General features: G+C 43.3%; 1 protein-coding gene across 2 annotated transcripts in view; it reads left to right on the top strand.

Annotated features, from left to right (window-relative positions):
• LOC117969842 (NPC1-like intracellular cholesterol transporter 1) overlaps window positions 1-25,471 on the top strand; it is a 52,038-nt gene that overhangs the window by 5,981 nt on the left and 20,586 nt on the right. Inside the window, exons 1-5 of one of the 2 annotated variants that reach the window (XM_059008549.1) lie at window positions 10,678-10,833; window positions 15,207-16,756; window positions 17,065-17,165; window positions 18,647-18,819; window positions 21,308-21,436. In XM_059008549.1, coding sequence (XP_058864532.1) covers window positions 10,786-10,833; window positions 15,207-16,756; window positions 17,065-17,165; window positions 18,647-18,819; window positions 21,308-21,436 — 2,001 coding nt within the window. In that variant the 5' untranslated portion in view covers window positions 10,678-10,785. Of the gene's footprint in view, window positions 1-10,677; window positions 10,834-15,206; window positions 16,757-17,064; window positions 17,166-18,646; window positions 18,820-21,307; window positions 21,437-25,471 lie in introns of those variants that run through there. The other variant, XM_059008550.1, reaches the window with a different exon arrangement.

Genomic DNA, 25,471 nt, shown 5'->3' with positions numbered 1-25,471 from the left:
TTATCCTTGATTTGCACTTGACATCTACGGTTTAAAGGGAAAGCATTCTGTTAACCTTTTCAATGCCTCCCCACATTGCCTGGTGGCTGACAGTGACGAGTCTACTATAACAGCTGTACCAAGGATGGAAATAAGACTCCTATGGCAAAGCAGTTTCACCCATTCTAGGTAATAATACAAGCTTGATTAGGCACAATGTATAGGTAGCAAGCTCAGATGTGTCTTATTAAACTCATAGTGAAACCAGATGGGGATCAAACTGCTATGCAAACTGCTATACAATGGGAGTTTTATATTCATCCCTGAGTAACGACATTGTTCTAGTTCAGTACCATCCATTTGGTATTTGGAACCTACATTTTTGTGACCGGAATGCACTTTACACTTTACAATTATTAACCAATCACTGCTTTCTTTTAAAGGCATGCACAGACACACCAGAAGCACAGCAATTAACCAAATTCATTGTAATTTTTATGATTAGCTTTGAAAAAAAAAAGCCATTCACAAATGAAAAATCAAATGAGATACCTATTAATATTAGATAAGATTCATTGTAATTTTTTTGTTAGCTCTCTGAACTTGAAGACTCCTGGACAAAAACACTAGTGATCACAGGGATTGGGGATAGTATATCAGTACAATATAGTACAACGCTACACTTGCGTAGGAATGGTAATAATGTGCAAAGTACAAGGACCTGATAGTTTAAGCCAACAGTGTAAAAATCCTGCATCTTAACCTTGAGCACACAGGCTGGGTGGACTCCCAGCCTCAGACCCAGTGCCCTACAAGCAACTCAGACTTCATAAGCAACTTTGAAGACCTTGAGGAGTCTTCTGTGTATAATCTATGCTTAGGAATTTATATTCCAACCGTGTCCTTGGAGGGATTGTGATAAGATAAAAGCCATAGAGCACAATTTATTGTTTATGTGTCACAATCCATGGAGGCTGTCTGTGTGTCCCAATGTCTGTAACTTTTTTCATAAAGCTCTACTCAACGCGTTGCTTTACTCTGAAACACTACTGAAAGTACACAGACAGTAATAAGTTTTCGGTTTGCATTTTTATTGGCGTTGCAAAAAATGTGTACTCAGTAAACTAAGCATGATATTTGTGCTATAAATATTACAGCTATCTCAACTAGTCTATAAATGAAAGCCATTGGTAAAGGTAACCCATTTCTTTTGTTTTTAATCCACATGGCTCTGTATGGTTATTTTTATGGTTTTATATCAGTATCTGCAAAAGTGCATTACAATCGTTATTCCAAAAATAATACATGAACGCAAACAGTCACAGACACACACAGACAGACACAGACACACACAGTGCAGCCCCCCCCCCCCCCTCCCCCGCTGCTTGCTGCACCCTGTCTCTGCTCGGCTCTGTCCCAGTGCCAAGTCTGTTTCATCACCAAAAAGAGGGAGACTGAGTCTGATAACTGAGTGGCTATTGTCTCTGACGCTGTGGCTGGTGCTGCGTGCGGAGGTGACACAATGGAGCCCCCATGGTCCACGGGAGCCACCGGTTGTCCTGGAGCCACAACACTGCTCGGAGTTGGTCCCTGCTGAACAAGTACGCGATGTCCAGCCTGTCCTGGAGGAGCCTGAGGACGCCCACTGTAGTATCCGGGGGCTGGTCGAACAGCAGCGGCCCCAGTATTAGGACTGCTGGAGTCGCACCAAGTGTTTTGGCGACCCCAAAATATCCTCACTTTTGGTAGCCTCCGACAGCAGAGTGATCTCCTCCCAGGGCAGCATCCTGTGGTCCTTCAGCCAGCACATACCAGCTGCAGGTCTGCTTCCCCTTCCTGCTGCTGGCGCTACTCTGCAGCCAGGACTGCAGACAGCGTGCTGCACACTGGAAACGTTGTTTGGTGCCCCTGTGACACATATCTCAGCTCTTGCTCCCCGGTCTGCCGGCAGTAGTTGGCAGGTTGGGGATAGAGGCATCAGAACTGGCTCCTGGGTCAGCGCCTCCCACAGGGCAGTGAAGGTGTTCTGGCAGGCCTCCGTCCAGACGAATGGTTTCTCTTTCCACAGCAGCCGGTGGAGCATGTGGGCGATGTTAGAAACTGAGCCATGAAATGGGGGTAGTAGGAAGCAAGGCCCAGGAACCCCTGTAGCTGCCACTGGTCAGCCGGGACAGGCCACTCCTTGATGGCAGTGATTTTCTCCGGATCAGTGCAGGTGCCCTCATGGCCCACCCAGTGACTCAGGAAGACGATCTCCTGCTGCATGAAACCGCAGAGCACTTCACTGAAAGTGGGTGTGTGCACCAGCAGATCTTCCAGATGCGCCAGGCAGCACTGCGCTGGGACTGCACTCAGCACGTACTTGAAGATGGCAGTAGCATTACACAGGCTGAAGGGCATGAACCTTGAACTGCGACACCCCCAGCCAGTGGAGAAGGGTGTCTTGGGCTGGGTCTCTTGGATGAGCTCCACCTGCCAATAGCTGCTTCGCAGGGACCAGGTCCAAAAATTCATTGATGTGGGGCAGGGGGTAAGAGTCACATTGTTCAGCCGCAGGTTGTCTTAGAATCGCTAGCCCCGCCTTCTTGGGCACCAGGACGGCGGGCGTGGTCCACAGGCTGTTGGATGGCTTGATGTGGCCAGTCTCTCTCATCTCGGCTAGGGTCCACTCCGCAACCTCCTGCCGGGTGAGGGGTAGCCAGCGGGGCTGCAGCTTGATGGGTGGTGTGTCACCGGTATCAATGGCGTGCTGCACCAGGTGGATCTGGACCACTTCTTCCAGCTTGGTTGCAAAGATATCTGGAAACTCTAACAACAGCGTCCACAGTCCTCTGGCGCCAGACCGCATCCACTTCTGCCTGAGTGGTGCCTGGCTGGTGTGCTGCTGTAACTGTGTAGGGTTCCCCGCTGCTAGAGGTCTCTGTGTAGTGCTGGGTTTGAAGTTCCTGACACCCGCAAGGCCACCTCAGGGGTTGGCTGGCTCCCTTGAGGGGGTTCACCGTGAGGGTCAAATCCCCTTGAAAGCTGAGGCTCCTCCTCTGGAGATCCAGACTGCCGTCGGCCCTCTGCAGGAAGTCTAGTCCCAATGTAGGGGTCCTGAACTGCTGTTACCCACACCTAGTGCTGGACCGCGAGGGCCCCTAGCTGGATAGTCATTGGGCCCCCTTCCATCGGGGCGAGTTCCCACCGTCACGGTCTGGAGCTTAATGGTCATGGGCTCCGGACTGGCTTGCCGGTCTCCGCTGGCTTGCTGGGGGTTGTAGAAGGCAAGTTGTTAAACAAATATACTGAGCATCAAAATAAACTTATCACTGTTATAACATTTATTTTTGAAAAAAAATAAGGTATATAAATGATGGACATTGATTAAATGTTTTTGGTTTCTTTTTTTCTGAATAATGAGTATAGAAAGTAACCTGGCATCCTCAGATCGGAGTGACCGATTGGGGACGTATGATGTTAAAAGCTCTTTAAGGTAAAGAGGAGCAAGGCCATTTAGAGCCTTATAGGTTAATAAACAACACCTTAAAATTATCAGACAGGAAGCCAGTGTAGGGATGCCAGCACAGGAGTGATATGATCTTGTCTCTTAGGCCCAGTTAAAACTTGTGCAGCAGCATTTTGTACAAGTTGCAGACGAGATATCATATTGCTACCAATACCAATTAAAAGACCATTACAATAATCAATTCTTGATAATATAAAAGCATGCATCTCAACATCCTGTCTGGAAAAAATACCTCAATCTGGCAATGTTTCTTAAATTTTTAATGGGTGCCTCAAATGAGAGGTCTGGGTCAAAAATGACACCTAAGTTTTTTATTTGTGCTCTAAAATCTGTACAAAGCCTGTCAAGTACAAAATAAGACAAGTGTATATTCCTGTATTGTTTCTGAGGTCCCAATATCATCAATTCTGTTTTGTCTGAATTTAGCATTAGGAAGTTTTTAAACATCCAATTTTTGATGTCAGCAAGACGTGTATTCAAAATATTAGCAGGAGATCCATCACCCTGCTTAAGGGACAGGTATCGAGGGTGGGCTTCTTGAGGCAACTAGACAATTATACGGAGAAGCTATATAAAAAAAAAAGGCAAATAGAATGTTAGATTATATAGCCAAGACTGTTTAATTCAAATCTCTTAATATTATATAATGCACTAGTACTATCCACCCAGAATACTGTGTACATTTCTGTCCCCATATGTGACCGGGTGGACGAGTAGTGACGTCAGGCCAGAAGCAGGAAGGGAAAAACACTGACACCAAGTAAGTACTGCAGTTCAAAATAAAGACGCGGCGTGCTGTTTATTTAAATACAACCAAAATAAAATAAAAAGTTTAAACACAAAACACTTGCTCACAGAGCAAAAATAAAAGGCTTAAACAAAACAAAATCACAAACACAAAATAATACAGGTCAGGCTGGGCAGTCGCTGTCACTGTTCCTGTATACTTTAATTTTAAATAAGTTTCGTTTAGTTTAGTTTCTCTCTCGCTCCTCTTGCGCTCTCCGCTCTCGCTCCTGACACACCCACCCTGTGTGCAGAGAGCTGCAGGCTTTTATACAGGTGACCATCTCCTGATTAGCAACAATTTCAACAATTAATTAACTCGGGAGATGGTCACCTTCTGCACGAGGTTTTCAATAATCTGCTCAGGGGCGGAGGGGGAGACCCCGTTCTAAAAATAAGAAAATAAATAATACGTACAGGGCTCCTCGCCCTGTTACATATCCCCCCCCCCCCCCCCCCCCCCCCGTGCGCAGCACACATGGCTCAACTGGACCTCCCCCCTTAGTCCCAAAGTCCCGGCTAGCAGTCCCGGCCCAGGAACAGGGGAAGCAAGGTGTCTCCGGGGGCGGCCACGGCGGGATGTGCTCCTCCCACCCAAACAGCTGTAGCATCCCGGTGGACCGCGCACAGGTCGGCTTCTCCGGCCAAGTAAATTTTGGGGGTGGTCTCCAGACCTCCCCCCACTTCTTCATGGCCGGCAGCTCCCTTCCATGGGGCTCTGACCACAGTTTTTCCTGCTGCGAAAGTGCGGCTGGGGGAGTTGGTCTCCTGACCTCTCCCCCCTTCTTTATGGCCTGCAGCTCCCCTCCGTGAGGCTCCGACCGCAATTTCTCCTGCCGCATGGCAGGACTGGTAGCGACCCCAGGCGAAGCAGAGCCCCCGGCGACCCCAGGCGAAGCAGGACCCTCAGCGACCCCAGGCGAAGCAGAGCCCCCGGCGACCCCAGGCGAAGCAGGACCCTCAGCGACCCCAGGCGAAGCAGGACACTCGGCGACCCCAGGCGAAGCAGGACCCTCGGGAGGCGACTGCAGCAGCAGCCGACCCTCGGGAGGCGATGGCAGCAGCAGCGGACCCTCGGGAGGCGACGGCAGCAGCGGACCCTCCGGAGGCGAACTCGGGAGGGGAGCCCCTGGTCATGGAGGCGGCAGTGGGAGCTTCACTTCTCCCTCGAACCCTGTAACTGGTAGCTCCGCAGACGATGCAGAGCAGCAGGCAGCCCCAGGCGATGCAGGGCAGCAGGCAGCCCCAGGCGATGCAAACGTGGCATCCCGAGCGGTGGTGAACTGGCATCCCCAGGCAATGGCGAAATGGCATCCCCAAACGATGGCGAATTGGCATCCCTAGGTGATGCACAACAGGGCAGCGGCGGTCCCTCGGAAGGCAATGGCAGCAGCGGACCCTCGGGAGGCGACGGCGGCAGCGGAGCCAGAACCAGCGGTGGTGCTGGGGTTGGCCCTCTTCTCAGCCGCTGCGACCCGGCGGTTTTCCCCCTTGCTCTGCTCAGCAGCCTATGCAAGGGCGGCTGCAGACCACCAGCCTCCTGTTCCGGTCCATCATGTCGTGAAGGGAGAGGCAGCTCCTGCTCCTCTCCCTCGGGTGGTGGTGGAAGCAGAGGCATCTCTTGCTGCTCTGCTCCTGGCGAAGGCGGCAGGGGTTCCTCCCCTTCTGGCTGCGAAGGCGGCAGGGGCTCCTCCCCTTCTGGCTGCGACGGCGGCAGGAGCTCCTCCCCTTCTGGGTGCGAAGATAGCAGGGGCTCCTCCTCTTCTGGCTGCGAAGGCGGCAGGCGCACTGACTCCTCCCCCTTGTCTCCTGTCCTGCAGCTGTAATTCCACTCTTCAGGGAGGAGGCAATTAACTGGGAAATGCCCCCACTACCCACAGATGCAGCAACAGTACACCGGGCTTATGCTGTGGAGGAGGGCTTCCCAGCTGATCTCCTCCTGTGCCTGCTGTTGCTGCAGTTTTTGTTGCAGCTGCTGCTGTCTGCAGCTCTTCCTTCTTCCTCCCATTCTCCTTCCTCACTCTCCTTTTCTCACTCCACAAAAATAGAAAAAACGAATACAAAACAATAATCTGCACAGGGGGGGAGGGGGAGACCCCATCTAAAAATAAACAAATAAATAATACTGTGACAGGGTGGCTGGGCGGTGACGTCAGGTCAGAAGCAGGAACCAAAAACAAACTGACGCCAAATACTGCAATTCAAAACAAAAGACGCGGCGGCGCCGTTTTATTTAAATACAAAAATAAATAAAAAGGTTTAACAAAAAGACTTGCTCACAGAGCGAAAATAAAAGGTTTAAACAAAACAAAATCACAAACACAAAAATAAACAAACCCAAGTCAGGCTGAGCAATAGCCTTCACTGTTCCTTGGGTTATTTTTTAAAGTTTCGTTTTCTCTCGCTCCTCTCGCTCTCTCCGCTCTCGCTCCTGACACACCCACCGAGTGCAGAAAGCTGTGCAGAAAAATTCAACACTTCTCACAATATATCCGAGCATCTTGTTGGCCTTTTTTATAGCTTCCCCACATTGTCTAAATGAAGACATTTCTGAGTCAACATAAACTCCTAGGTCTTTTTCATAGATTCCTTCTTCAATTTCAGTATCTCCTATATGATATTTATAATGCACATTTTTATTGCCTGCATGCAATACTTTACACTTTTCTCTATTAAATGTCATTTGCCACATGTCTGCCCAGATCTGAATGCTGTCTAGATCATTTTGAATGACCTTTGCTGCTGCAACAGTGTTTGCCACTCCTACTATTTTTGTGTTGTCTGCAAATTTAACAAGTTTGCTTGCTATACCAGAATCGAAATCATTGATGTAGATTAGGAATAGCAGAGGACCTAATACTGATCCCTGTGGTACTCCATTGGTTACCTCGCTCCATTTTGAGGTTTCTCCTCTAATCAGTACTTTCTGTTTTCTACATGTTAACCACTCCCTAATCCATGTGTTAAAACTTTCCAATGCATTAGTAAGACCTCACCTAGAATATTGTGTTCAGTTCTGGTCACCTCATTACGAAAAGGATATTGCTGCTCTAGAAAGCCTCTAGAGAGGCTAAAATAATTGAATCTATTTAGTCTTGAACAAAGAAGACTACGCAGTGATCTGATTCAAGCATTCAAAATCCTAAAAGGTATAAAACAATGTCGACCCAGGGGACTTTTTTGACCTGAAAAAAGAAATGAGGACCAGGGGTCACAAATGGAGATTAGATAAAGGGGCATTCAGAACAGAAAATAGGAGTCACTTTTTTACACAGAGAATTGTGAGGGTATGGAACCAACTCCCCAGTAATGTTGTTGAAGCTGACACCCTGGGATCCTTCTAGAAGCTGCTTGATGAGATTCTGGGATCAATAAGGTACTAACAACCAAACTAGCAAGATGGGCTGAATGGCCTCCTCTCGTTTGTAAACTTTCTTATATTCTTATGTTCTTAAAACCTTTAGTTAGCTACCTGGAAGATGGCGGTCTGTCTAGCCACGGATTCCAAGAGATTTAATTTCCCCTAACCTGTTTGGGTTGTTTTCCTGAGTGCTAACGGACCACGCTGGCACCAAAGCAAGCGAGCATAGGTGGGCTGAATGGCCTTTTCTTGTTCTTTAATTTTTATGTTCTTATGTTCTTATCATAATATAATACGGTGGCTCTCCAAAGTATTCACCCCCCTTGGACTTTTCCACATTTTATTGTTACAACGTGGAATCAAAATGGATTGAATTAGGAGTTTTTGCCACTGATCAACACAAAAAAGTCCATAATGTCAAAGTGAAAAATAAAATCTACAAATTGTTCTAAATAAATTACAAATACAAAATAGAAAATAATTGATTGCGTAAGTATTCACCCCCTTGAGTCAGTATTTGGAAGAGGCACCTTTGGCAGCAATTACAGCCATGAGTCTATTTGGATAAGTCTCTACCAACTTTGCACATCTGGTCACTGCAATTTTTGCCCATTCTTCTTTGCAAAATTGCTCAAGCTCCGTCGAGTTGGATGGGGACCTTTGGTGAACAACAATTTTCAACTCTTTCCACATATTTTCCATTGGATTGATGTCCGGGCTTTGACTGGGCCACTCCAGGACATTGACCTTTTTGTTTTTAAACCATTCCAGTGTGGCTTTGGCTGTATGTTTGGGGTCATTGTCCTGCAGGAAGATGAATCTTCTCCCAAGTCCCAGGTCTCTTGCAGACTTTCCTCCAGGATTTCTCTGTACTTTGCTTCATCCATTTTGCCCTCTATCTTCACGTGCTTTCCAGGCCCTGATGCAGAGAAGCATCCCCTTAGCATGATGCTGCCACCACCATGCTTCACAGTAGGGATGGTGTTCTCAGGATGATGTGCGGTGTTAGGCTTGCGCCAAACATAGCACTTAGCGTTGATAGAATCTTCTTCCACTTGATCTCAGAGTCTCCCACATGCTTTCTGGCAAACTAGCTGAGATTTGATGTGAGTTTTTTTCAACAATGGCTTTCTTTTTGCCACTCTCCCGTAAAGGCCAGTTTTGTGAAGCACCCGGGCTATTGTTGCCGTATGCACAGGCCTCCCAGCTCAACCGTGGAACACTGTAACTCCTTTAGAGTTGCCATAGGTCTCTTGGTGGCCTCCCTGACTAGTGCCCTTCTCGCCCAGATACTCAGTTTTTGAGGATGGCCTGTTCTAGACAGATTCACAGTTGTGCCATATTCTCTCCATTTCTTAATAATTGACTTTACTGTGCTCCAGGGGATATTCAATGCCTTGGAAATGTTCTTATATCCTACCCCTGATTGGTGCTTTTGAAGAACCTTATTCTGGATTTGCTTTGAATGTTCCTTCGTCTTCATGATGTAGTTTTTGTTAGGAAATGTACTAACCAACTGTGGGACCTCCCAGAGACAGGTGAATTTGTATTTAACCTGAAATCATGTGAAACACCTTAATTGCACACAGGTGGACTCCATTCAACTAATTATGTGACTTCTAAAGACAATGGGTTGCACCAGAGCTTATTTAGGTGTGTCATAGCAAAGGGGGTGAACAACTTGTAGATTTTATTTTTCACTTTGACATTATGGACTTTTTTTGTGTTGATCAGTGGCAAAAACTCCTAATTAAATCCATTTTGATTCCATGTTGTAACACAATAAAATGTGGAAAAGTCCAAGGGGGGTGAATACTTTTGAGAGCCACTGTAATACACTTTATTTATATAGTGCCGTTCATGCTAACAGCAGCTCAAAGTGCTTTACAAAGAAAATACATTTAAAATACAAAGAAAATAAACATGTGTACTAAAGGAGAGAATTTAAAAAATAATTAAGAATTAGTAAAAAGTGATAAAAAACAATACAAACTAAAAGAAAACATTCATATTAACCATTTGAGGCAACAGAAACAAAACACATTATAAGTACATTCAATTTAAAAAGGTTATATTATAAAAATGTGTCAAGTCTAGTTTTAAAAATTGCCATTGAGGGTGCATCTCTGACAGAATGGCAGTGAGTTCCACAGTCTGGAAGCGTTATAACAAAAAGCAGCTTCTCCTTTCCTTTTGCGCTTTACCCTTGGAACACAAAGTAAGTCACTGTCAGCTGACCTCAATGTACGCGCAGGCTGATATGGAGTTAACATCTAAGTTAAATAGTCCAGTGCCTGGCCATTAAGTGCTTTAAATGTTAGCAATATCATTTTAAAATCAATCCTATAACAAACTGGAAGCCAGTGCAGTGACTCCAACACAGAAGTTATTTTTCTTTGTTTTAGTTAGAACCCTAGCAGCTGTAGACGTCACAGAGCATGACTTGTAAGACCAGAAAACAAAGCATTGCAGTAGTGCAATCTAGATGAGATAAAGGCAAGTACTTTTTCTCAGCATCAGACAAGTAAAGAATGATTTTACAAAAAGTTTCTCAGATGACAAATAGACACGTAAGTAATTTTTTTAATATGAGATTCAAAGCTTAGCTCAGAATCAAATATAACCCCCAAGTTTCTCACCTTGGAATTCAAATCTGAAGTCAGTTTACCCAAATCTATTTTTGTCAACTCTATCTATTTCTGAGAACCTATTAATGACTTCTGTCTTATCTCGTTTCAATTGCAGTTATAAATGCCTGTTCTGGAAGGGCAGGGCCCCAGATACAGAAACAGTTGCCATAGAAACCTCCTGGCTTGGCCTACAGGGCAGTCCCTTGTGTATCAGGCCCACATTGCTTCCTCTGGTAGTGCACCTGCTAGTTCTAATATTTTGAAAACATGACTGAACCTGGGTTAATGATCAATGTGGTTTTACAGGTTCACTGAACGGGGATTGGTGTTCTTCGATCAGACCAGATAGGCGATAAGAGGCATCAATACTGTTTGAGCCAAGGGGACTTTGCTTCCACAGCTTGTCTCTCACACGCTAGGACAGGGAGCTACTCCTGAGCACTCTTCAAACACTCACCTGAAAACTGCATCTTTTTTTTTTTTTACAAGGGTTTAGGAAATTCAACATAAAGACTGCTAGCATGAACCCCATCTTTGTTTATGCCTTGTGTCATGCCGTTGTGTGTCTGGTAAGTTTGTTTATGCCTTGTGTCATGTCGTTGTGTGTCTGGTAAGTTTGTTTATGCCGTGTGTCATGTCGTTGTGTGTCTGGTAAGTTTGTTTATGCCTTGTGTCATGTCGTTGTGTGTCTGGTAAGTTTGTTTATGCCGTGTGTCATGTCGTTGTGTGTCTGGTAAGTTTGTTTATGCCGTGTGTCATGTCGTTGTGTGTCTGGTAAGTTTGTTTATGCCTTGTGTCATGTCGTTGTGTGTCTGGTAAGTTTGTTTATGCCGTGTGTCATGTCGTTGTGTGTCTGGTAAGTTTGTTTATGCCGTGTGTCATGTCGTTGTGTGTCTGGTAAGTTTGTTTATGCCGTGTGTCATGTCGTTGTGTGTCTGGTAAGTTTGTTTATGCCTTGTGTCATGTCGTTGTGTGTCTGGTAAGTTTGTTTATGCCTTGTGTCATGTCGTTGTGTGTCTGGTAAGTTTGTTTATGCCTTGTGTCATGTCGTTGTGTGTCTGGTAAGTTTGTTTATGCCTTGTGTCATCTCGTTGTGTGTCTGGTAAGTTTGATTATGCCGTGTGTCATGTCGTTGTGTGTCTGGTAAGTTTGTTTATGCCGTGTGTCATGTCGTTGTGTGTCTGGTAAGTTTGTTAATGGGATTTTGGTTTTATTTATTTTTTCATGTATTTGGCCTTACAACTGCAAACATTAATGCATCACAGCCAGGGTAACAGTCATTGGAGCCAGTGTTTGTTATCCTCTAAGGAAACTCCCAAAAGTGATCTCTAAAACCTTGCCAAAGTACATGTTGTGTTCAGAATTAGTGTCTGTGGGGATTGCAGTTTCCAGTTTTCATATAAAACACAGTCCTATTCACAGAACGACATTGAATCTGTCTATCTGTCTGATTGTCTGTCTCTCATGCTGAACATAGCAGAAATGATAACTGATTGTGTTTCCCCATCTGTTGAATCTGTCTATCTGGCTGATCGTCTGTCTCTCATGCTGAACATAGCAGAAATGATTTCGGATTGTGTTTCCCCATCTGTTGATTTTTTCTGAACTGTAAGAACACAAGCAGGCAGGAAACAATGATGGCAGCAATGCAGTTTTTACACACAAACCGTAAACTGACCCAGATACATTTTATAGGATTGTAACTTTATACGATTTGGAATACAAAGGAATCTGATGGGTGTTGATTATCTTTTTCAGCAAAAAAACAATCCCACTATAATGTTTAGAAAAGATTTTCAAATCGATTTTCTACCACTAGCTGTATCATGGTTATTACTGGCCCTTTTCTTTATTGTGATGAGTCTTTTAGTTCATAACTTAGATCAGGATAAAAATATTTCAAATACAAAGCCACAGACAAACTACTGCAGCTAACTGTAGGTTGCATGGTGAATCTGAACTACACATAACGCAATTAGTTACCAGGAAGCAGCAGCTTATGATATCAGCAAAGTGAAATGCAAGCGGAACTAAAGATGGACTACTGGTACTGATAATAGTGCTAGTGCAAATAAAAGGTATGAACAGATTGTAGATTATAAAACATGGAAATAAGTAATTGTGGAGTAGTGGTTAGGGCTCTAGACTCCTGACCAGAGGGTTGTGGGTTCAATCCCCGGTGGGGACACTGCTGCTGTACCCTTGAGCAAGGTACTTTACCTAGATTGCTCCAGTAAAAACCTAACTGTATAAATGGGTAATTGTATGTAAAAATAATGTGATATCTTGTAATTCGCCCTGGATAAGGGCATCTGCTAAGAAATAAATAATAATAATTCCAAAATGACTGGTACTGCTGTGTTCAAAGTAGTTATATTTCCATTGTGTTCAGTGTAGTTATATTTCTGTCGTGTTCAGTGTAGTTATAGTTCTGTTGTGTTCAGTGTAGTTATAGTTCTGTTGTGTTGAATGTAGTTATATTTCTGCTGTGTTCAGTGTAGTTATAGTTCTGTTGTGTTGAATGTAGTTATATTTCTGCTGTGTTCAGTGTAGTTATATTTCTGTCGTGTTCAGTGTAGTTATAGTTCTGTTGTGTTCAGTGTAGTTATAGTTCTGTTGTGTTGAATGTAGTTATATTTCTGCTGTGTTCAGTGTAGTTATATTTCTGTTGTGTTCAGTGTAGTTATATTTCTGTTGTGTTGAGTGTAGTGTCTAACTAACCTGCTTGAGTGTCTAACTAACTTGCTTGACTTTTTTGAGGATGCAACATTGACAATGGATAATTGCAAAGCATACAACATGATTTATTTAGATTTCCAGAAAGCTTTTGACAAAGTCCTGCATAAAAGATTAATTCTCAAACTGAACGCAGTAGGGATTCAAGGAAATGCATGCACATGGATTAGGGAGTGGTTAGCATGTAGAAAACAGAAAGTACTGATTAGAGGAGAAACCTCAAAATGGAGCGAGGTAACCAGTGCTGTACCACAGGGATCAGTATTAGGTCCTCTGCTATTCCTAATCTACATTAATGATTTAGATTCCGGTATAGTAAGCAAACTTGTTAAATTTGCAGACAACACAAAAATAGGAGGAGTGGCAAACACTGTTGCAGCAGCAAAGGTCATTCAAAATGATCTAGACAGCATTCAGAACTGGGCAGACACGTGGCAAATGACGTTTAATAGAGAAAAGTGTAAAGTATGCATGCAGGCAATAAAAATGTGCATTATAAATATCATATGGGAGATACTGAAATTGAAGAAGGGAACTATGAAAAAGACCTAGGAGTTTATGTTGACTCAGAAATGTCTTCATCTTGACAATGTGGGGGAGCTATAAAAAAGGCCAACAAGATGCTCGGATATATTGTGAGAAGTGTTGAATTTAATTCAAGGGAAGTAATGTTAAAACTTTACAATGCATTAGTAAGACCTCACCTAGAATATTGTGTTCAGTTCTGGTCACCTCGTTACAAAAAGGATATTGCTGCTCTAGAAAGAGTGCAAAGAAGAGCAACCAGAATTATCCCAGGTTTAAAAGGCATGTCATATGCAGACAGGCTAAAAGCATTGAATCTATTCAGTCTTGAACAAAGAAGACTACACAGCGATCTGATTCAAACATTCAAAAACCTAAAAGGTATAGACAATGTCGACCCAGGGGACTTTTTGGACCTGAAAAAAGAAACAAGGACCAGGGGTCACAAATGGAGATTAGATAAAGGGGCATTCAGAACAGAAAACAGGAGGCACTTTTTTACACAGAGAATTGTGAGGGTGTGGAACCACCTTCCCAGTAGTGCTGTTGAAGATGACACCCTGGGATCCTTCTAGAAGCTGCTTGATGAGATTCTGGGATCAATAAGCTACTAACAACCAAACAAGCAAGATGGGCTGAATGGCCTCCTCTCGTTTGTAAACTTTCTTATGTTCTTATGTTCTTAGTTATATTTCCTTTGTGTTCAGTGTAGTTATATTTCTGTTGTGTTGAGTGTATTTATATTTCTGTTGTGTTTAGTGTAGTTATATTTCTGTTGTGTTCAGTGTAGTTATATTTCTGCTGTGTTCATTGTAGTTATATTTCTGCTGTGTTCATTGTAGTTATTTGGTTTAGGATGGAATTTCCTAAACCTCTTGACAGGTCTGCAGTGTTTAAAGAGTTTTCTGCACTGTGCACATTTCTGCAAACTAATGTACCGTATGAAGTATGTGATTATATTTCTGTAATTTTAAAAGCCACTGTTTGTGGACAGGATGCATCAGACAGTCTTGCAATGACAGATAGCAAATAATTCAGGATCAATGTTCGTCTGTGCTGTTGTAAAGGTCTGATGCACCGGTGGAGATGCCGTGTCTTATCAAATGGGCCGAGCACCTTGCAATTTGATAAGAAGGCTGCTCACACCTTTTCTGAGGAGTGTTTAAGGAGTGGGACAAGTGGGCGATAGTCATCTTAAAGTGTTACAGATCTACCTGCAGAGTTTATAAGAAATGCAATACTTTACCTTTGCTGCATCATGGGTCATAAAACTCAAATGGGTGAATACATTTCTCAACTTTTATTCAGGAGCGTTCGCCAGGATAAACAGAATTTCTGTGATAAGCACTGTGGTGTATCCAGATTATTGTCCTTCCTGCAACAGTGCTGGTTTTCTGTTCCCACTCATTTCAATCAGAGCACGGCATTGTTGCAGGAGGGAGTGTGAACTGGATTCTGTTTATCCTGGCGAATGTTCCTGAGTAAAAGAAATGGAAACAGGAATGCCTTGGTTCATTTACTAACGATGTGTGAATGCAAATTTCATGATCTGCTAATAAATGGTAACTTAACATGCTCTCCACTCCACTTTGTGTTTAAATGGCTGTTCATCTGTGGTATTTACTTGAAAACTGAATGAGTAAGACAATACTCATCCTGGTAAACTATTTGTGTGTCTTAGGTTAGCTGTACCCAGATCCACCAAGAGGGTTATTGCACCTTCTACGATGAGTGTGGCAAAAACCCCACTGTCTCTGGCAGCCTGATACCTGCAATCATCCCCTGCATTTACAATGGACCAGCCAAGCCATTGGCGGGCCTCCATCTACAAAAGCTACAGGAAGTCTGTCCCATGTTATACAAGGGGGGTGCCACCCAAGCGTGCTGCTCTTTAGAGCAGCTTAACACTCTCCAAAAAAGTCTATTACTCTCCAAGCCCATCCTGAGCCGCTGTCCGTCGTGTGTCGAGAACTTTGTAAATATCTACTGCCAAAACACCTGCAACCCTAACCAGAGCCTCCACATTAACATCACCCGGACCTACAATGTCACCATAAATGGTGTCATCAAAGAGGCCGTCACTGAGTACCAGGCCTATCTCTCACGCGAATTCGCAGACCGCTCCTTCGACTCCTGCAAGAACGTGCGCATCCCAGCCACAGGAGGCTTCGCCATCTCAACCATGTGTGGCAAATATGGCTCCACTCTCTGTAACACCCAGCGCTGGTTGGACTTCCAAGGGAACAGTGGCAATGGCTTAGCCCCGCTGGACATCGACTTCCGACTGATAGACAACAATACCCAAGTGGGCCAGGGCATTGTGCCCTTAAGCACCCGAGTGTGGAGCTGCAATGAGTCCACCTCCCCAGAACAAGAGGCCTGTTCATGTCTGGACTGTGTAGCGTCTTGCCCCATAATCCCCCCACCTGTTCCTGATTCAGGGCCCTTTAAAATCGGGCAGCTGGATGGGGTGCTTGTAGTCTGCCTGGTTGTTTTCTGCGGACTCTCAGTCTCCTTCGTGGGCTTTCTGCTTGTGTCAAACCTCTACAGGGGGTTGAAATCTCAGAACAAGGATAAGAATGACAATGAGGTTAAAAAAGAGGTTCACCTTCACGAGGTCACCTGCACTGATAAAGCCAGCTTAGCTACTCAGGATTTCCTGGGCTCGCTCTTCCAGAAATGGGGGACAATGGTGGCCTCCCACCCCATCAAGGTAATTCTGATCTCCCTGATTGCTGTTCTGGTTTTATCTTTTGGACTGGTTTTCATCAAGCTGACGACTGACCCTGTAGAGCTGTGGTCATCTCCTAACAGCCGTGCAATGAAGGAAAAAGCTTTCCACGACGCCAACTTTGACCATTTTTTCAGGACCAATCAGATCATCCTAACCGCCCCCAACCACAAGGGATATGCCTACAACTCCCTTCTCTTCGGCAGGCAGAACTTCAGTGGGGTGCTCTCCAAGGATCTCATCTTGGAGCTCCTGGAGTTCCAGACCAGGCTGCAGGCCATCCAGTTTTGGTCGGATGAGGTAGGACGGACCATCAGCCTCAAGGATGTTTGTTACGCCCCCTTAAACCCCACAAACCCTAGCTTGACTGACTGTGCTGTCAACAGCCTGGTGCAGTACTTCCAGAACAGCCGTGAAAACTTGGATGCCAAAATAAACATGACAGTGAATGGGCAGACTGGAGAGGTGGACTGGCGGGATCACTTCCTCTACTGCATCAAGTGAGTGTGTATTTTGGAAACTCATAGAACACTACTAAAAAAAAAAACTTAATACGTTCAATGACAGATGTTTCGACTTTTCCTCAATGTGTTCAATGACTAGATAAAAAGGCCTGTTGTTGAAACATTTGGCATTTTAAGTTTCTTTCAATATTTCCAAATTTAGCACTATTGAATGTTTCTAGGTTATAAATGAGTGAAAACACATGTTTATGTTAGAAAACAAAATGATTTAATCATGTATAGCTTCATAATGGCTTTCTTTATTATGTGTGAATATATTAACAGCATGCTGTTGTCTTGTCTAGCTCTCCACTCTCCTTTAAGGACATTACTGACCTGGGCCTGAGCTGCATGGCAGACTATGGGGCTCCAGTCTTTCCTTTCCTGGCTGTGGGAGGCTACAAAAGTAAGGCACTACTTTGTCATTCCTGCTTTCTCTCTGAAAGGTTGAGTGTAGGTCTGGAACAAATTATTTACTATTCAAACAGACATTGCGTGAAATTTATTTCAGCTCTAGGAGGCAAAAATGAGCAAAGCAGCCTGATTGAAGAATTTGGTACCGGTACTGACACAGTGCAAGCTGCTCCGATTCATTTATTGTAATAGTAGTAGTAACAATAACAATACAACTTGTGTTTTTTTATATACCGGCTTTAGACTACTCGCTGTGAGTAGTATCTTTTTTTTTTCAGTTAAGGCCAATTGATTATCGTCATCAGTCATGAGTTTAGTACTTAACAAAAGCAAAATAACGTTCTTTTTTACGTGGATGTTCTACAGCTCTCTGTGATACATCTTTATTTCAGATTTTTCTTTGATTAACTCAAATGAAGATAATTACTATTAGATTTTACCCACCTCTTAGTAAATTACTTTCTGTGCTGTGTGAAGAACGGTCTCTTGTGAAGAAAGATCAAACATCTGCCTCGAGCTATATGTGGGTTCTGCTAGCAGGTGATTGGTTGGGAGGGCAACCTCTGTTGCTGGGGCATCTCCAAGAGCACCCACTTCATTGACCAGTGCGCGCTTATTTAAAAAAATCTTAAATAGCCTTTTGGCAGTGATATATTAAATAAACAAATAGCAGAAAGTGATTAAGATGTACAGAATAATAATATCCAGTGAAAAAAAATGTTTTACCTTACAATATATGTACACATTTGCAAACAATTAGATTTTTTAATTAAGAATGACAGTAAAAACACGGGTTTTAAACTATAATTGTGCACAGCGCTTGTCTACAATTATTTCCGGAACGCCGTCCGGGTCTTATTTTCACTCCTACCATGGCGTTCAGGCACGGTCCGGCCCAATTCCACCACTGGTCCCTCATGTCTGGTCCTTCATGCCGGGTCCTTCATTGTTTTATTTTTTTTATTATTATTTTTTTTTTATAAATTTAGTCGTCCCCAATTTTTTTTACCCCCGTTTTCTCCCCAATTTAGTACAATTCTTATCTGTATCCTCGGCTCACTGCTTGCAACCCCCCCCCGCCGACTCGGGAAACGGCGGCTGGAGCATGCGTCCTCTGAAACGTGCTCCTGCCAAGCCGTCATTTTTCGAATGCCACCAGACCTATTGTGCCGGAGGACAACACAGATCTGGCAGCTCCACTGCAGAACCACAGGCGCCGTATCGGCCACCGGGGTCGCTGGTGCGAGGTGAGACGTGGATTCCCCTGCTGACCTAAGCCCTCCCTACCCGGCCAGCGCTCGGGCAATTGTGCGCCGCCCCCTAGGAACTCCCGGTCACGGTCGGCTGTGACATAGCCTGGATTTGAATTTGCGATCTCCAGGCTATAGGGCACATCCTAAGGGAAAGGAGGAGGTAGTCTACCAAGCTAGTAAAGAACTGACCCCGTCTCTCCCATCCCTCTTTGTCTCTCAGATGAGGATTACGCGGAAGCAGAGGCCCTCATCCTGACTTTCTCCCTGAACAACTTCCAGCGGGACACACTTGGGTTTGAGCTGGCTCTGCGCTGGGAGCAGAAGTTCTTAGATTTGGTGCAGGAGTACCAGAGGAACCCCTCCACCAACTTCACCTTTACCTACATGGCAGAGGTATGGAAATATAAACCCAGCTGCAGGACATGAGCTTCTGAAATGAGAAAATCAAAGAATGTGCAGCTAGATTACTTATAGAATTCATTGTATCAGTTTACCAAAGTAAAAGCATAGCAAGTGTAATAAAGCATAGTGAAAGCATAGGTAAGCATTGTACAGCACAGAGAAATGGTACCGTGCAAATTTACCATGGTAAACTTTTATTAGGTATCAGCCTATATATATATATATATATATATACAGACGTGCTCAAATTTGTTGGTACCCTTACAGCTCATTGAAATAATGCTTCATTCCTCCTGAAAAGTGATGAAATTAAAAGCTATTTTATCATGTATACTTGCATGCCTTTGGTATGTCATAGAATAAAGCAAAGAAGCTGTGAAAAGAGATGAATTATTGCTTTTTCTACAAAGATATTCTAAAATGGCCTGGACACATTTGTTGGTACCCCTTAGAAAAGATAATAAATAATTGGATTATAGTGATATTTCAAACTAATTAGTTTCTTTAATTAGTATCACACATGTCTCCAATCTTGTAATCAGTCATTCAGCCTATTTAAATGGAGAAAAGTAGTCACTGTGCTGTTTGGTATCATTGTGTGCACCACACTGAACATGGACCAGGGAAAGCAAAGGAGAGAGTTGTCTGAGGAGATCAGAAAGAAAATAATAGACAAGCATGGTAAAGGTAAAGGCTACAAGACCATCTCCAAGCAGCTTGATGTTCCTGTGACAACAGTTGCAAATATTATTAAGAAGTTTAAGGTCCATGGAACTGTAGCCAACCTCCCTGGGCGCGGCCGCAAGAGGAAAATCGACCCCAGATTGAACAGAAGGATAGTGCGAATGGTAGAAAAAGAACCAAGGATAACTGCCAAAGAGATACAAGCTGAACTCCAAGGTGAAGGTACGTCAGTTTCTGAACGCACCATCTGTCGCTTTTTGAGCGAAAGTGGGCTCCATGGAAGAAGACCCAGGAGGACTCCACTTTTGACAGAAAAACATAAAAAAGCCAGACTGGAATTTGCTAAAATGCATATTGACAAGCCACAATCCTTCTGGGAGAATGTTCTTTGGACAGATGAGTCAAAACTGGAGTTTTTGGCAAGTCACATCAGCTCTATGTTCACTGACGAAAAAATTAAGCTATCAAAGAAAAGAACACCATACCTACAGTGAAACATGGAGGAGGCTCGGTTATGTTTTGGGGCTGCTTTGCTGCACCTGGCACAGGGTGCCTTGAATCTGTGCAGGGCACAATGAAATCTAAAGACTATCAAGGCATTCTGGGGCGAAACGTACTGCCCAGTGTCAGAAAGCTCTGTCTCAGTCGCATGCCATGGGTCCTCCAACAGGATAATGACCCAAAACACACAGCTAAAAGCACCCAAGAATGGATAAGAACAAAACATTGGACTATTCTGAAGTGGCCTTCTATGAGTCCTGATCTGAATCCTATCGAACATCTATGGAAAGAGCTGAAACTTGCAGTCTGGAGAAGGCACCCATCAAACCTGAGACAGCTGGAGCAGTTTGCTCAGGAAGAGTGGGCCAAACTACCTGTTAACAGGTGCAGAAGTCTCATTGAGAGCTACAGAAAACGTTTGATTGCAGTGATTGTCTCTAAAGGTTGTGCAACAAAATATTAGGTTAGGGGTCCCATCATTTTTGTCCATGCCATTTTCATTTGTTTTATTATTTACAATATTATGTTGAATAAAAAATCAAAAGCAAAGTCTGATTTCTATTAAATATGGAATAAACAATGGTGGATGCCAATTACTTTTGTCAGTTTCAAGTTATTTCAGAGAAAATTGTGCATTCTTCGTTTTTTGTGGAGGGGTACCAACAAATTTGAGCACGTCTGTATATATATATATATATATATATATATATATATATATATATATATATATATATATATATATATATACTGTATATATGTAGTGGGCACTGGTATTGATGTGATCCAGCCATCTGAAATGTCTTTCTATTAGATGGCTTGTTGTAGATTTGCATCAGATGGAAATGATGTTACATTAAGATTAGTATATCCAAACCAAATGAGACCAGGGGGTGTTAATCAAATTATTTGGATAATAGAATTACATGGGAAATTGTTTATATGACTTTCCCAATCAAGACACCTAATAATAATGCAAATAATATAATATAACAAACAGTACTAAACTGTCCTTGTAAATAGCAGTTATTGAGAGCTGAGTCATGCATTTACTTTGACAACAGGGCAGAAGAGCTGCATACATCGAGACAGGTTTCATATAACAGAGGAGTTTGGGGAATTGAAGTTTGATAATGACGGTGTTACTGTACATATGATATTGTATTGGCTGCTGTAAGAATAATAAGTAACAGTGCATGCACCGGTCCAGCTTGTAAACTAGTACAATACAATGTGTTTGATGTGAATGTATTATAGGGCACATGTGAAATGGATCTGTGCTTTGTTTGCCCCACAGAGATCACTGGAAGATGAAATCAACCGTACTACAATGGAGGATATCCCCATCTTCATGATCAGCTATGCAGTGATCTTCATCTACATTGCCCTGGCACTCGGAGAGTACTCTTCTTTCAAAAGTGTACTGGTGAGTTGTGAGAAATGTGCACACTTTCATTTCTTTAGGACTATCACAAAATCATACATACATACATACATACACACATACATACACAGAATCACACATACACACAGAATCATACACACACACAATCATACATACACACACATAATAACACACACACAGAATCATACATACACACACAGTCACATATACACACAGAATCATACATACACACACAAAATCACACATACACACATAATAATACACACACACAGAATCATACATACACAGAATCATGCATACATACACATGTACGCACCTCAGCATGGATTTAGATAACCACAGGTCAGAATCCATTGACTTCTAATGTGATTTTTTCAGGGTTATGTTGAAATGTAGTACCTCAGAAACCTCAGACAGACAAAGTTTTTGTGTATGAAGTCATTTTTAAACGTGGATCTCATATGATACTAATGCAGCCGTTTAAATCTGGGTTCAAAAGTTCTGTTTGTTTTAAAGACTGGTTCATGCTTCAGGCTTGTGAACGCTGCACATGCTGACTTCCAGTCACGTCGCACGACCATCTCCCAATGTTAACCCTTCCTATACCATCTCCCAATGTTAACCCTTCCTATACCATCTCCCAATGTTAACCCTTCCTATACCATCTCCCAATGTTAACCCTTCCTACTACCATCTCCCAATGTTAACCCTTCCTATACCATCTCCCAATGTTAACCCTTCCTATACCATCTCCCAATGTTAACCCTTCCTATACCATCTCCCAATGTTAACCCTTCCTATGCCATCTCCCAATGTTAACCCTTCCATGACCATCTCCCAATGTTAACCCTTCCTATGACCATCTCCCAATGTTAACCCTTCCATGACCATCTCCCAATGTTAACCCTTCCAATACCATCTCCCAATGTTAACCCTTCCTACTACCATCTCCCAATGTTAACCCTTCCATGACCATCTCCCAATGTTAACCCTTCCATGACCATCTCCCAATGTTAACCCTTCCATGACCATCTCCCAATGTTAACCCTTCCTATACCATCTCCCAATGTTAACCCTTCCTATACCATCTCCCAATGTTAACCCTTCCTATACCATCTCCCAATGTTAACCCTTCCATGACCATCTCCCAATGTTAACCCTTCCATGACCATCTCCCAATGTTAACCCTTCCTATACCATCTCCCAATGTTAACCCTTCCTACTACCATCTCCCAATGTTAACCCTTCCATGACCATCTCCCAATGTTAACCCTTCCATGACCATCTCCCAATGTTAACCCTTCCTATACCATCTCCCAATGTTAACCCTTCCTATACCATCTCCCAATGTTAACCCTTCCTATACCATCTCCCAATGTTAACCCTTCCTATACCATCTCCCAATGTTAACCCTTCCTATACCATCTCCCAATGTTAACCCTTCCATGACCATCTCCCAATGTTAACCCTTCCATGACCATCTCCCAATGTTAACCCTTCCATGACCATCTCCCAATGTTAACCCTTCCTATACCATCTCCCAATGTTAACCCTTCCTACTACCATCTCCCAATGTTAACCCTTCCTATATCATCTCCCAATGTTAACCCTTCCTACTACCATCTCCCAATGTTAACCCTTCCTATGACCATCTCCCAATGTTAACCCTTCCTATACCATCTCCCAATGTTAACCCTTCCTATACCATCTCCCAATGTTAACCCTTCCTACTACCATCTCCCAATGTTAACCCTTCCATGACCATCTCCCAATGTTAACCCTTCCTATACCATCTCCCAGTGTTAACCCTTCCTATACCATCTCCCAATGTTAACCCTTCCTATACCATCTCCCAATGTTAACCCTTCCATGACCATCTCCCAATGTTAACCCTTCCATGACCATCTCCCAATGTTAACCCTTCCTATACCATCTCCCAATGTTAACCCTTCCTACTACCATCTCCCAATGTTAACCCTTCCATGACCATCTCCCAATGTTAACCCTTCCTATACCATCTCCCAATGTTAACCCTTCCTATACCATCTCCCAATGTTAACCCTTCCTATACCATCTCCCAATGTTAACCCTTCCTATACCATCTCCCAATGTTAACCCTTCCTATACCATCTCCCAATGTTAACCCTTCCTATACCATCTCCCAATGTTAACCCTTCCATGACCATCTCCCAATGTTAACCCTTCCATGACCATCTCCCAATGTTAACCCTTCCATGACCATCTCCCAATGTTAACCCTTCCATGACCATCTCCCAATGTTAACCCTTCCATGACCATCTCCCAATGTTAACCCTTCCTATACCATCTCCCAATGTTAACCCTTCCTATACCATCTCCCAATGTTAACCCTTCCTATACCATCTCCCAATGTTAACCCTTCCTATACCATCTCCCAATGTTAACCCTTCCTATACCATCTCCCAATGTTAACCCTTCCATGACCATCTCCCAATGTTAACCCTTCCATGACCATCTCCCAATGTTAACCCTTCCTATACCATCTCCCAATGTTAACCCTTCCTACTACCATCTCCCAATGTTAACCCTTCCTATACCATCTCCCAATGTTAACCCTTCCTACTACCATCTCCCAATGTTAACCCTTCCATGACCATCTCCCAATGTTAACCCTTCCTATACCATCTCCCAATGTTAACCCTTCCATGACCATCTCCCAATGTTAACCCTTCCTATACCATCTCCCAATGTTAACCCTTCCTATACCATCTCCCAATGTTAACCCTTCCTATACCATCTCCCAATGTTAACCCTTCCTATACCATCTCCCAATGTTAACCCTTCCTATACCATCTCCCAATGTTAACCCTTCCTATACCATCTCCCAATGTTAACCCTTCCTATACCATCTCCCAATGTTAACCCTTCCTACTACCACTGCTGGTGGGATAATTGTCGCTTTATTCCAGGACAATCTGTCAGGTTTATATAATACATTATCAGTGTTGGGAAAGTTACTTTTAAAAAGTAATCCATTACAGTTACAAGTTACTTGATCAAAATGGTAGCTTATTACTTTGAAAACAAAATGTAACTAGTTACAGTTACAAATAGTTACTTCTCAGGCACAGTTTACATTTTACAGCAATATTTTTTTCGGTTTGATCAGGCTGCAGCTCAAAATATTCTTCGTAGATCCAGCTATCAAACCCCCTTGTTCCCTCCTCTGACGCCATTTTCTAGCAAGAGGATATGAAAAGTGCGTTCATGTGCATGTAAGGTTTGACTTGCATTGTTGAAGCGCTTTCTGATTTCCACGTTATGCATTAGCTGTAGTCCTTTTAAAACATGTTTTAACTACGCAGTAGGGATTCAAGGAAATACATGCACATGGAGTAGGGAGTGGTTAACATGTAGAAAACAGAAAGTACTGATTAGAGGAGAAACCTCAAAATGGAGCGAGGTAACCAGTGGAGTACCACAGGGATCAGTATTAGGTCATCTGCTATTCCTAATCTATATTAATGACTTAGATTCTGGTATAGTAAGCAAACTTGTTAAATTTGCAGACAACACAAAAATAGGAGGAGTGGCAAACACCGTTGCAGCAGCAAAGGTCATTCAAAATGATCTAGACAGCATTCAGAACTCTACAGACACATGGCAAATTACATTTAATACAGAAAAGTGTAAGATACTGCATGCAGGCAATACAAATGTGCATTATAAATATCATATGGGAGATACTGAAATTGAAGAAGGAATCTATGAAAAAGACCTAGGAGTTTATGTTGACTCAGAAATGTCTTCATCTAGACAATGTGGGGAAGCTATAAAAAAAGGCCAACAAGATGCTCGGATATATTGTGAGAAGTGTTGAATTTAAATCAAGGGAAGTAATGTTAAAAGGGAATAGGCTGCTTACCACCGATGACTTCACTAAATGGACTCTCCAGGAAAAGCGTGAAAGGTGAGAGCACACTTGGTAGTTTCGCAGTGTAATTTAAATTAATCCATGTATGTGAGACAGTTATTATAGTCCATACAGAGGTGCTCTGAGACGTTAACAAGTGTGCT

This window comes from Acipenser ruthenus, chromosome 37 (assembly GCF_902713425.1).
Source record: "Acipenser ruthenus chromosome 37, fAciRut3.2 maternal haplotype, whole genome shotgun sequence".
Lineage (NCBI taxonomy): Eukaryota > Metazoa > Chordata > Actinopteri > Acipenseriformes > Acipenseridae > Acipenser > Acipenser ruthenus.
Note: the sequence above shows the minus strand (reverse complement) of the source record. Positions and strands in the feature narration are given on the sequence as shown.